A 14,594-nucleotide genomic window follows, 5' to 3' on the forward strand; every position below is an offset into this window, starting at 1 on the left:
ATACATAATTACTACAATCCCCCATCCAGGGGCATGCAGATTGGCACCCATGAACACTGGTGAAGACAAGGGCCTTTACCCGCACAAAGACTTGAGAATGTTTGTATATTGAAAAAGGTCTGTATTCCCACTAATTTGTGTATATGTATAATAATATTATCCCGGGTTCAATTCCCGGTGGAGTCAGGGATTTTCTCTGCCTCGTGATGACTGGGTGTTGTGTGATGTCCTTAGGTTAGTTAGGTTTCAGTAGCTCTAAGTTCTAGGGGACTGATGACCATAGATGTTAAGTCCCATGGTGCTCAGAGCCATTTGAACCATTTGAACCAATAATATTAGATTTAGGATGCTGGAAATTCACATTCCATAATTTATGTTGTTAGATGATAAGGAAAATTTTTGTTTTTGTTTTTTCTCATATGTCAAATGTGTAAATGATAAGGCGAGTGGATGTAACAAGGAAGAATTTTACTTTTATATGTTTAGATATGATGATACTTTAAGCACAACACTTTGCCTTGCACTTAGTCCAGTTGTAAATGAATAAATGAACTAGTGAAACGCATGGTAGCAGGCAATGCAATACACAACTTGCTGGGATGTTAATGGTAACAGAGAGATGCAGCACATGCGCATTGGGGGTAAATCTAGTCAACAAACTGCAAGCATGTGTGTGCCAGACACAGCTGAAAGTATTGGAGCACCCAAAACAAACCAACCCTATGAGCTACAGCTTGCACTAGCATTTGTAAAGCCTATTGCATAAACAGGGACATAGAAAATTAAGGGAGAGTCTATACTACAACTATGACTATCTACACAATACACACAAACAAAGATAAGCTAAGGGATTATATACGTGGAAAGGGATCCTAAACTACAAGATATTCACTGAAGTTATGCTACTACATACATTATATCTATATATTTACAAATTTAAGCACTGAAAGTACATGCACTAATTATAATTGAGGGACCAGAAAACACTTGCTGCAGCTAAACAAGCGAGTACAATGTAAGTGGCAAACTGAATAAGAGGTCACACCACGTCTATAATACACTTTATCTTTCAGATTTATAAGGTAAGTAGAGACACAGACATGACATTAAATGAGTGTGTCATAGCACAAATATATATATATTAGTAGCCATCGAGCCACTGTACACTTATCTATGAAGATTTAGTTTTAAGTTAGTATGACGTTTTCTTCCAGGGAACGATGCATTGACATATCCTGAAGTGAAGAAAGATATACGCTTGCAGAGTGTTAGGTACCATATAAAAATGAGAAGGACTGCACTGCAAGACAAATATAGTTATAACTTTTTGATAAGTATGAATGTGATAGTGTGAAAATATGTGTAGAAGAACACAGTTGCAGTGTGTCACATATCACGATGCTAAACTAATATTAAGCACTACCAAATAATCAAGGGGTCGAAACCAAACTTCTGTGAGCATCGACTACCCATGAAAGCATCAAAAACCTGATTTACATTGAACTTTTTTGCACGTTTGTTGCTTATGTAAACACTGTTGTACTCTTGTTGTACATAACATATAGTATTGGAGATATAACTCTGTATATATGAAATGGTTATCCTTTATACAATGAACATAACAAGTAAATATTGAGCTGCACTCTGAACACTAAATAAGCATTCAATGCGATTGGTATCATCAGCTTTAAACTGTGTTTATAAACGAGAAAGTATTTGGTTCTTGGGATCACAGTTAACACCAGTAACGAGATGTAACTGAGCACATAAATGCCTTTCCATGCAATTTCCTCAACCCTGTAGTGTGTAGATCCTTCCTGGAGAATGTTAGAGGGGCGAGGCCATTCATAGTTATTTGAGCAGCACATAGAATCTATTGTAGCAACTATTGTTTACTTCTTTAATTCTTTGAAATTGATAAATATGCTCCGACAAAAAGTCACTGTGAATTGGAATGAAATGTATGTCAGTTTATGCCATAAACAGAATCTGTTATTGTATGAATGTTATGCAAAGAATGTAAAACCAAATGAGAGTAAAAAGTGTACTCACATAATTGGAATTGAACAATGTAATGAGATTACAATTTAACAAAATGCACTTAAACAAAATGACAATCAGACTATAATGTATATAAGCAATGATAATGGCATGTCAGCAAATGAATAGAAGAAGTTTATTTTTGTGGAAAGGACACTACAGAAATGTTGTGTAATGCAATGGTAAGAGGGCCACTCAAAAACAAAGTGCAAAAACATACAAAACCTGCCTGCAAAGTGTTAAGTGGGAGAGTGAGATACATGGGTGTGTGCACGATAAACTAAAGATATCAATACTTTGTGTCACATTAATTTTCTGTGCTCGACATGTCATAAACCATGAATTTTCTGTGCTTGACAACATTGTAAAAGCAGCAAGAAACTTACCTTGTTGACAGATGTTGGATGTATGGCTGGTGGCTGAATACGTGAGAGCACTGATGTGAAATAAATTCCTCAGGCCACTGATATGGAAACCAGTTGTCACTGCATTGAAGATTTCACAAAGGATCAAGCTGCTGAACCCAAGCTTCATGAATTTGCGCAGTGTAGGCTTTTGAGAATGCATGCCACAGGCACTCTGACTAAACATGTGAGTAAACACTGGGCAGATACTGACTGACAAAAATGGGACTATGTGGTTACAGCAAGAACACTGTTATGAAAGAAAACTTCTGTATGTATATGTTAAGGGAAGCTGATATGCCCATATAAATTGATAACCATAAAGGATTACTCAATGGCTGAAAAATAAAGGCTATACCCATACCAGTCAGGGTTATTAACTCTTAAAAAGGGAAATAAGTCCAGATACTGTGCACCTTCATATGCACAGTGGGGGGCAATTGTATTGAATCATATTTTGTTTTCCTTCTCTCATTCTTTTCAGTAAGTTATTTTGTACCAGTGGTAATGTTGGAATAGAAACAAAACAAGTAGAGATACACTCTTCAATTGATTAATTTCTGTATATTCAGCTGTTTGTCTCTATAAGTGGTAGCGGGTGGACAGATGATGAGTTCCACAGTGTTAATATTGTTCAGAAATGTGTATTCTAACTGTACATTAAAAAAGTGTTATAAAAGTTATTAGGGAGATGAAGTTTATTAATAACTGCTGCTGTTCATCATTTTGCCCATGCCAAGAATCCTGCATCAAGAGGATCAAAGTAGACAAGAAGAATTTGTGTGGGCAGAGGAGGGGCGATCCAGAGCCAGTATTGTTACACCAAGCTCTATGGACAATGGCAGTAACGGGAAAAAGAAGTACGTAAAATTAAATGACGACTGTTGATCTAAAATTGTATAAACTTTGAAAGTCTGTTGGTATTAGTGCCAGTTAAAGTTCACTCAGGATGTATGTACCTTCCAATTTTCAAGGTTTGAGCTCTTTAGTCTGAACTGAGCCTTTTCTTTCAAGTATTTTGATGCCATTTTAGATGGGAATTATGCAATACCTGGCTTATAGGAAAGCACTCAGTACAATGAAGTATTTTGTAGCTATTATACTTCCTACATTTATTTTATGCTAACAAGAACATTTTGTGTTTTAAAATCAAGATTATGAAGATCCCATAAAAATAAACATCCTTACATTTCTGCATCAAATACAAGCAAAAGTAAAATTTAATTTTTAAGAACCATGCAAACTGCATTTCACAATACTGTATGAGTTTCTAATCCAATTATGTTCAGAACAAATCAAGGCTTACATTTTCATCTTCGAAAGTAGATTGTATTCCAACTGTGATGTAGGAATATCTTTGGTCAAGGTAGTGCACCAAATGCAGGTGAGTTACACACAGTTTGTTGTATCAGCTGAAGATTGTAGTTGGCTTTTAGCACCTGATGAAGACTGTCATGAGTTTATTCTTGTATGCTGCCATGATGAACAGTATTGTTAAGATTGAAAGCAAAAATACAAAGTGTACTGTTATGTCTGTGTAATGTGACTTTTCATATATTTGTTATGCAAGTGAAATGAAATCTTTAGACTGTGAAAATGGAAAGTATTTGGTACTATGTTTTGTTGTGAGTGTACCTCTGAGGACCCATGCTTAGTAAATATTTTGTCAGGCAGTATGGTCAGGCTTTTTCACGGGAAGCAAGTTTAGGGGACTGAGAATCAGGGTTTTAGCAGGTAGTTTGATGCAGGATGTTTGAGGTGTGAGGTTTGTAACAGGGTGTTTGGGCAGAGGGGTTCATGATAACTGTTTGAAGTGTGGAATTTGGATAGAGAATTTGAAGCACAAAATTTTGGTACATGGTTTGATGCAGGGCATTGAAGAAGAGGGTTTGTGGCAGGGTGTTCAGTGCAGGAGTTCTGGGGAAGATGTTTATCAGGGTAATTGGGTAGATTATGGGTTTTGAGCCATCAGTTTTATCAGAAGTGTCAGGTAGAGAGATATGGCAGGTGGTTTTATTTGGTGCAGAAGGTCTGAGCCGGGGGGCAGGGGATAGATTCATAGGGCTTTGGCTGGAGGTTTTATGTAGGTGTTTTGGACCAAAGGATTTGAAATAGGTGGCAAGGGGTTTCAATCAGATTTATAGGAAGTGGGTTTTAGCAAGTGTCTGAGCAAGCGGCTTTGAGTGATAATTTAGGGCAGGTACCTTAATACAGGGGCTTGGGGCAGGGGATTTGGCAGGGGAAATAGACAGGGAGGAATTTGGGGCACATGGATTGACTATGTTGTTGGTGCAGGGGGTTTGAAGCAGATGGTTTGTGGTACCATTTTGTGATTTGAGTAGAGGGGATTGGACTTGGCAGTTGATTTAGTACATGGGTATGTGGCAAGGTGTTTTGGTCAGGGGTATGAAGTAGTGGCAGTACAGGGGTTTTTGAAGAAAATTTGGGGAACAGAATATGGCTGAAGAATTGGGCATTGGGATAAGGCAGGTTGTATATAACTGATGGTTTGTGCAGTGGTATGGGGCAGGGGATTTGGATTGTCAATTTAAGCAAGTGTGGGGCGGCACATTTTTCATGTCATTTTCCTGTTGTTACACCACAAGGGCATATAAATTACTTTGATAAGCACACAAAATGTAGCCTGAAACTTGTTGCTTACAATGTACATTCCAGTTGTCCACATTTCACTTCACCTAAACTGAAAAATAAATTCATACTCTCAAGTCTGAAAAGGGGTAAGGAAATAATGATGAAAAATTAAAAGTTCACTGTCTTTACTAATAACATATATTTAAAAATTTAATATTTCACATGCACAAAATCTTTGATAAAGCACATCAATCTTTACTACCACAACACAGCACTTTGCATAGTCCAGAGCCTAAATCTCCTCAAAATTCAATTTCATTGTATTTACTATTCTGAAAATAGTTGTTTTAATAATTCAATGTTTGTTGCTCACCTAAAAGTGGTAAATTTTTAATACTACACTTGCCACATGAACCAAGAACATGATGAGTAATGCAAAAGCCACATTAGGCCAAAACGAAAAAGTCATTTCAAATACTGCAGTTTGCACAAAAGTTCAGTCCTAACAGTTCTGTAATCACATGGTTTCAAATTTCTTGATAGCATTAAAGTTTGTTCATACACAGTCATCCAATGGATTACATTACCAGTTGCAAATAACATCTCAATGCAGTTCATTGCATGGACCAGCACTGACCTGTTTGACAGCAACAACACTGTTGGTGAAAGATGTTGAGTGAACGAACTATAGACTGCTCCAAAGTTTCTTATATAGCCTTGATTCCATCTGGAGCAGACCATGAAATGGAATGATCACTACTAAAGTTCCAGTGTCCCTTCCTCTGTTTCTATAAACCAACCTCTCCATGTGTTAAATTATTAATGGCTTCTCCAATTGAGATGGTATTGTCTCTGTGACTTTTTTTATTGTAAATCTGTTTGTGAAGAACATTTCACTTTACTTTTACTGTCACAACTTATTAATATTGTGGCTGCTTCAATTTTTTCAATGGAACCTTGAATGAGCACTACCCTCTGAACTGTCTTTTTTTGTTATCGCTATACTTTGCAAAAGCCATTAAATGTAGTGTAATCTAGTACTTCCTGATTACTTGTTATATATAATATACTGCTGTATTTTCTATACTCTGGCTAACATTTAACTATAGGATAATATACTAAGAAAAAGTTTTTTTGTCTTTAAGTTAAAAATTCACATTTCCTTAAAAATTTCAAAACTATCTACATCTTATTTTTACATAAAAAACCGCAAACACTCTCAAAATTTCAGCCTTATGTCTCTTTTCCTTGACGAATGTAAAATTATGAAACAGTGTGATTTTTGTGGAAACTACTTCAACGATTTGGCTCAAGATTAGTGTTTCTCACATCTGCATTATTCTATATTAAATTACAAAATTATAACAATATTTAACTGTGCAACCCTTTGTCTCCCACAAGTGCATTCAGAAGGTACACTTGGCTTGTCATTGAGAGAGTAGGGGAAGTCTCTGTCCCCCGTTACTGTTGATAGGCAGCAAAAGCACTTGCATTCCACAAATAGTATTTGTGGAATGGTATGTGGAATAGTGTTTCGGATACTGGGTTTTGATGCAGTGAATTAACAGCTGATGTATCTGGGTGTTTGAGCGATTGATTTTGGGCTGGCAACTGCAGAGAGTATTTTGGCAGTGAGTACTGGCACTGAATAGTGACAAGAATACGGGGTGGGGGGGCATAAAATATAATATATACACATATAATGGAAACTGTTTAGTAATTGCTGCTTGAATAATTTAAAAAAATTGGAAAGACTAATTGAAAGAAATTGGAAAGTAGACATATCCTGAGTGAACTTTAACTGGCACTAACATCAACAGACCTTTGAAGTCAATACATTTTTAGATTAACATCAATAAATTTACGTACTTCTTTCTCCTGTTACCGCTATTATGCATAGATTGATACGACAATACTGGTTCCAGATCGCTCCTCCTCTGCTCAAGCAAATTTTTCTTGTCTGCTTAGATCCTCTTGATGTAGGATTCTCGGTGCGGGTGAAATGATGAACAGATGTGTTTATTAATATAAGCAGTCATATATAAACCAAGCCTCCATAATAACTTTTATAACACTTCTTTAATGTGCCATTATAATACACATTTTTGATAAATACTAATATGGCGGAAATCGTTATATGTCCACCCTCTCTCTCTCACACACACACACACACACACACACACACACACACACACACACACACACACATGCATGCACACACATATAAAGAACGAGAGGAAAAATAATAATAATATGATTCATTACAGCACCTAAAGGCAAGTCATGATACTAACACTACTATGAATGCAAATCCTTGAGCTCACCCTTTGAACATCATTTCTGTCTGGTACCCATACAGTAAACAGTTTTCTATGTACACCAGCTCAAATAATGAAAGTTTAATTATAACCACTCTGTATGTAAAGCATTTTTTTATGTCTGTAAGCAGAGGCTTTATTTATCATAATAGCCTATGGCAGTCTGTCATTCTTGTGGTGTGTGCTCTTAATATAGCTGTGTGTGTTTGTGATGATCAAGGAAAAGCTTGTGGGGAAAGACCTGTAATGTGGCTACATATGGAGATGTCAGAAAATGAGATTCACCGCTGTGAAATAATAACATAACAGTGCACTAAAGAAATTGCTGGAGAATATTGACATTGTCTATCCAGCACAGAAATATGGTGTTCACATCAACTGTCCAACTAAGCCCTATTTTTGTATGTAAAGTGAAGTTTCTCAGTAAATCTTTTCGTTCAGATTCTGCAGTTCACTGTGCACACAGTTTCGTTCTTTATAGAGCCCATTACTATAAACCGTTTTGATTGTTAATAGAAGTTTGGGCGCTAAAGTATGAAGCTTCTTTACATGTGTACTACTCCACCACAGTGGTAAATTAATAGATTTGTTAACTGCACATTACCATCCATATATGGACAGTGGGTTTGGGCAGGTAGTTTTACAGGTTTTATGAGGCAAGGTTTTTGTAGTGCAGGGAGTTTAGGAAGGGTGTTTTTGGGTTAGGTGGTTTGCACAGGGTATTGTGCTGTGAGGCAGTTGTCACAGATTGTTCGGCCAGGGATCTCATCATGGATTTGAGGTAGGGGCTTTGGCTGGTATTTTGATGAAGAGGATTTGAGTAAGAGGAGTTAATGTAGGGTGTCTGAGCAGAGAGTCTGGGCCATAGGGTTTGTTTAGATATCTGGGAAGAGAGACTGGGACAGGAAGTTTGTTCAGGTAATTTGGGAAGGGGGTTAGGGAATGTGTTTGCAGTAGAGGGTTTGAAACAGATGCTTTAGGATAGACATTTTGTGGTAGAGACTTGCGGTAGGGTGTTTGTGGCAAGGGTTTGAAGTATGGGTCAATGGGATGACATAAACAGTTCATTATTTTTCAACAGTTGAATTTTTCCATGTGCTTGAATTCACACTGTAACCTCAGTTATTTGATGCTGAATGTGATTTCAGCTCAGTTGTGTTCAAAGGTTAATCTCAGTACCAATCCAGAATGTATTAGGAAACCACAGTGAAGCTTAACTGTAGGGGAAAGTGTAGTACCTTGGAACAGTCTTCAGATGTTCACCTGTAGACAGGACTGTAATATAAGTTAAGAATACTCATTAGTTCCATTTTAAATGATAGCATTCACTTTTTTGTGTGGTGCAGTCTTTATCTGAAATTACAAAAATTACTCCAGAAAAGTAAGGTTTTCCAAAATGTGTAAAACTGTTCCAAGGTACAAACATGGTCATGTTCAAGAAACAAAAATTGTGTTCAAATTAAAAGTGCTGAAATTAAGGAAATTTTGTCAGTACTGTATTTAATATTACAAATTAAACAGATTATGAAACAGAAGGTACTGAAAACCAAAACCATTTTCCAATATTGACAATATTGAAGAAACTCAACTCATTTGCAAATATGACATGTTCCATTTCTATGTAAAAGATTGTGCATGACTCAAAAAGTATGGCTTAAACATCCAAACATTGTATGAACAATTTTAAAAATGTATAGTGATCAACTCACCATAAAATTCTGTAACTGAAGAATTAATAATATCTTCCAATAGCTTTAATACATTGTATGGTACTTACATGTGTAGAGCTCAAAATATTTAACCCTTTTAGTGCCAAATACGATCTGATCGTGATCCAGATTTTCGGCGAAAAATGCCAGTAACGATCTGATCGTGATGCCTTTCTCATTCATTTTTTCCGCACTTGAAGGCAAAGTTGTTAGTATTTCCTAGCGAATGAGAAAGACATCATGATCAGATCGTTACTGGCATTTTTCGCCGAAAATCTGGATCACGATCAGATCGTATTTGGCACTAAAAGGGTTAAAAATGATGCACAAAACTCAACCTTCTACCTCACAACAACAGAAATAATAGAAAATGCCAGAAACTGCTCGTGGCAGTCTCTACTGCACCTTCCATCATCTGATTCTAAGATCGGTCGCTAGATTGAAAAACTATTCAGGAAAATCATGTATTGCTACACACACTATCTTCAAAGTACAACACTTTCTCCTACAGCTTTTTCCACAGACTCACAATAGTATACTTTACAAGAATATGTAAAGAAGTAGGAAGTGGTTCAGAAAGTAGAGTTTTGATGAATGCCATGTGGAATAAATTCTGGTGGAGAAAGTTAGTTAGCAGAGCAATTCATCTTGTTGTTACACTAATGAGAGATGAGAGAGGGAAAACCAATTTGTTTGTACATCTCCCTTGTAATACCCCTTCATTCATCTGACATACCTGTTGAATGTTGTTGGCCACAATGACTGTGTACACACTGCAGGTGCCAAAGTATGTTGCAAACAAACCTATAAGGATAGTGTACCTGTAAATAATAAAAGGAACATCAGTTACAATCACAGCATTTAGTGTGATTCAGGAACAGCAATGTGGATGTAATAGTCTTCTGTTACCATTGGGATGCTTGATATTGGTGCATCCCATTTCTTCTCAGCATTGAGGTGCTTGTTTTTGGTGAATCTCTTGCCTCTCACCATTGGGGGTTTGATTTCAATGAGTGTCCATGGCAGGAGTGCCTATCATTATCACTTCACAGACATTTTATCTTATTATAATGGTTGTGGTTTGTGTTCTGCTGGTAGCCAATTAATGGTTAGCAAGACAGTTATGGTGGTTGGACAGAAACACACACAGAAATCAGTCAACCTGATGGTGGTTTTCTAGAGTGGCCACTGAAATTAAGCGGACCAATTCTGTGGGGACTCACCACAATCAACCCCAAAGTTAACAGAAAACTACATTATCATACAAGTAGCTTATTTGCCATAAATGTCAATGTCTAGCAATGTAATTTGCATTGTACAATCACATTTGCAATACTCTAGTAAAATTTGAACATCAGTATCAACCATTAGACTGCAAAGGTTTACATTTACATCATAAACTAAATGGAGAATGAAGTGCATTGGTTCTTAATTGCAAAAACAGGCACAGTTGGTATATGTCTATTACAGCACCATCTACCATGAATGGGAAACAATGGTTTAAGTAAACTGTTTGTATCTTTTGGCAAAGAATCCAAAAATCCAATAAAATGGTGGTTTCCTATCTAAATAATAAGTTGACACCACCCATGCATCATGGATGGTCTTAGCTCAGGCAGATGTCCCCTTTACTAATACCATGTTTTCACCAAGAACAGGTTTTCCATATGATGTATCATTTTTGAGATATTCAGTTCAGTGAGGTTTAAACAAACACCTTGTATACAATGTACTTCACTTGTGCAGTATGTTCTGCAAACTTTTGTTAGGCAGCCATTGTTTGCAAGAAGCCATGGCTTTGAAAGAACCTAAATTTAATTTTTAGGAATGTCTTTATGTTTTACAATGGAATAAGAGAACCTCTACCCAGACTTTGAAAAGACTTGCCATATTGTAGTGTATAATCAGATTTGCAACACTGAAGTAAATTTCAGACATGGATATCCACTGTTATGGCACAACAATTTCCATTTACATCATAAGTGAAATGTAGAGTCAAATGCTTCGGTTCTTAACTGCATAACAGGCACACTTGACAATGCTGATTACAACGTCATCTACCACAAATAGGAAACAATGGTTTCAGTAAACCATACATAGTTTCCAGTGTAGGATCCGAATATGCAATAAAAATGGAGGGTTCCCATTTGAAAATACAAAGCTGACCCTGCCCATGCAGGAGAGGAGGGTAGGAGATGATCAGGTGTAGTACAGACAGATGTACCCCTTGCAAATATTATCTTTTCACCTGTAATGTTTTTTCATATGGTGAAATGCCCTTTGAGTCCCCATCTGTCATACAGTTTTAATATACCAGGAAGTTTCAGATCAGCACACACTCTAACGCAGAATGAAAGATTCATTCTGTAAGCAATCCCTAGGCTGTGGTTACGCCATTTCTCTACAATATCCTTTCTTCCAAGAAAGCTAGTCCCATGAGGTACGCAGGAGAACTTCTGTGAAGTTTGGAAGATAGGAGAGTGATAATGGTCGAAGTAATGCTGTGAGGGCACACCATGAGTCATGCCCACGTAGAGCATTACCCTGCAATAGGTCTGAGTTTGAGTTTCAGCCAAGACATAGTTTTTATCTGCCAAGAAGTTTCAAACAATCCAAATGTAAATAGTATGAGTACTGTGTAAAGTAGATACGCATAGGTTCTACAGAGGCCTCCTCAAAGAATAACTTGTCAGTGCATTCACACTTCAATTGACTTTATTTCTAATAATAAAAATCAACTTCAGATAAATTATAATTTACAGAACCACAATACAAGACAGAAAAATACTTGTTCCTTGCCATGAATTCAGATGATGATCGATACTCTGTTTAGGTTCTTACCAAGATTCCCTCTGAAACAAAATTAAAAATTGAGACTCACCATATATTTAAAATAATATAAAAAAAATTTTGTCGGCTGCTTCTTCTATAAATAATCTGCTTACCTATATTCAAGGATTAAAAATTTCCATTATCTGCATAACAAGGAGCAATGCTCAGTGTTAGCAGGCCTCCAATTTTCAGCATATAGATATTTGTTTTACTGTTATGAATATCAACATGGTCATGGAGTTACTAAGCTAGGATTTGAGTTGAACGGAAAGTGTTTTAAGTAACTGAGAAAAGAACATTTTTCACAGCATTGACTGTCTCTTTAATTATGTTATGGTAAATTAAGTTTGTTCGTGTTTTTAAAAAAATTGATTGAACTTGTGATGAAGCAAGCTTGCATCTCTTTATTTCCTCTCTGGTTTTGCCATCTGCCTCCTTAAACTCATTTTTTTTTATTTTTACCTAATTACCATAACATGCATGAGTATAATCTGCATTTCCATAAATCAGAAAGGTTGGCGCTCAGTCTTAAGGAATATAGCACCAGGTCTAGTTTTGTGCTTAGTTTTGTGTAGCTAATTAATTTCCTACTTTATTTTGACCATTCCTAGTTAATACCTTTTGCTACGGATCATTATAGGGTGAAATTAGTAATTGTTTCATGACTTTGATTTCATTTTTTACTTATAAACAAATATAAATTCTGTACTAATTATAAACATTTGGAAGAAGAACTACTAGGATCCTTAAAGCATTTATTTGGCTCTATTCGAAAACATATGGGTTTTGTGTTGTAGGATTGCTGGATCCAATGATGTACACTATACCACATGTAATATGCACTATTTTATTGGTCTGAAGCACACATATATGGATATACACATCTTGGTGATTCTCTGTACACACTTGTTTACTGTTTCCCATGCGGCCACAGAGGCTCACAAAGAGCTTGGAAAACAAAGATGTCATACGCAATTTGGTTGATAGTCACCACATTAGCCTCCCCCCTGCCCTCCCCTCCCCCACCTGGAGTGTGGAGCACAAAGGCAAATATGTGGGCATACATGTAAAGGAAGCACTCAGGGGGGAGGAAGAGGGTGTTTAAACAGAAACAATACATTACATTACATTAGTAAATGAAGTCTTCGAGCCAGCAAGAGGGGCGGATGGTCCTGCCTGACCAGGCTAATCCTTGTACAGCAGTGGAGGGATCTGGGGAAGGGACAATGGATTGTGAAGAGCCGGGTTAGCAAACCTGAATGCCTGTTGCAGTGCGATGGACTTTTACCGTTCACAGCTCAGTACCAACAGGCAAGGGGACAGACTGGAGAAGGCGAATGTGAGTCAAGTTGTCATTGGGAAGCTGGCAAGTTCATAGAATACAAATATGTTATCATGATGCACAACAAAAAACACTTTAGAACTGCAAATGAAATCAGTGTTGACATTAACTACCATTTCCATAGAGGGGGTGACAGCATCTCCACATGAATCATTGTCAGCGATGTCACATGTTCCAAGGCTGGGCCCTGATACGTCACTAAATCCTAACAGGGGAGAGGGGGGGGGGGCTGCCTACAGAGGGAGTCATCACATCCGTCACTCTGTAGGGTGATGTCACACACACCTGTAGCTCTATCACATGACTGGGAGTAGGTAATGTCACACATGCCAGGATGGTTGTCACTCACCCACAGATCGTCAGTAGATACCTCGTGCGAGGTGGGTGTAGCAGGAGGTGGGAACTGACTGGGTGGGATATCGAGCAGTTCTCCTAGAGACCACGCTGGTTTGAGATGGCAGATGGATACAGTTCGAGGCTTCCCGGCAATGAGCACTTTGAACATGTTGTTACACTGCAAGATGACTCTGTGCAGGCCCAAGTATGGAGGACTGAATGCCGGTCAGACAGTGTCATCGCATGCCATGGCGTTGAGCATACATCTAGAAATACGCACACATATACAGGAAGCTATGACAGTTCTACATTGAATATACATAAGAAAAAGTGTATATAAACTAAGAAAGAGTCATGAGCAAAGAGAGAAAACGAAAGCAGGAGAGAATGTCAATCATGATGATCAATTAGAAATGACAGTATAAGAAATATTCTAATGAATTGAAGGATAGTGGGACATGAATAGTATATGTTGACATAGTATCTATTGAAAGCACAGAAGTTGATAAGTAGAGGACTCCGGAGAGCAAATGATGTATTAAAGAATAAATGTGAAGCTTAAGATAGATTTATATCTTTACCAGAAAATACTTAATCATGTTCTACATAGAAATGTATAAAAGGGTAATGAACCATGAGGCCTGCTCAGAAAGGATAAGGGGGGTGTACCAAGCATTCACTAAGTATAAAGGTGAGGCATACCTACGTGTGTTCTAAAAATAGGGATGTTTTATAAGGGGCGAACCCACCAGAATGGAAAGAGGAAGTGCTCTAATAAGGTCAACCCTCCAGCAAGGAATAGGTGCTGATCTTAGGAGAATGGGACAGTATCATGACAAAAGTCACAAATTTTATAGGAATTATTCTGGAAAGCATAAATTCTATGAACGACTAGCATTATTCTGTTTTGTAGAAATAAATGAGTGGCAAAAGAACACTTTTATTTCACCCAGAGTTCCTCCAAGCTACAACTAATGAAAATGTACATACTAGGAAAAAGCTAGTACAAAAAGATAAGAAT

General features: G+C 37.2%; 1 protein-coding gene across 1 annotated transcript in view; it reads right to left on the bottom strand.

The window, feature by feature from the left end:
• The window catches only part of LOC126427097 (proton-coupled amino acid transporter-like protein pathetic), a 161,725-nt gene that overhangs the window by 92,404 nt on the left and 54,727 nt on the right, over positions 1–14,594 (bottom strand). The window contains exon 3 of the mRNA XM_050089341.1: positions 9,800–9,884. Within this exon, the coding sequence (XP_049945298.1) occupies positions 9,800–9,884 (85 nt within the window). The remainder of the gene's footprint in view (positions 1–9,799; positions 9,885–14,594) is intronic.

The sequence above is a fragment of the Schistocerca serialis genome, chromosome 1 (genome assembly GCF_023864345.2).
Source record: "Schistocerca serialis cubense isolate TAMUIC-IGC-003099 chromosome 1, iqSchSeri2.2, whole genome shotgun sequence".
Taxonomy (NCBI): Eukaryota; Metazoa; Arthropoda; class Insecta; order Orthoptera; family Acrididae; genus Schistocerca; species Schistocerca serialis.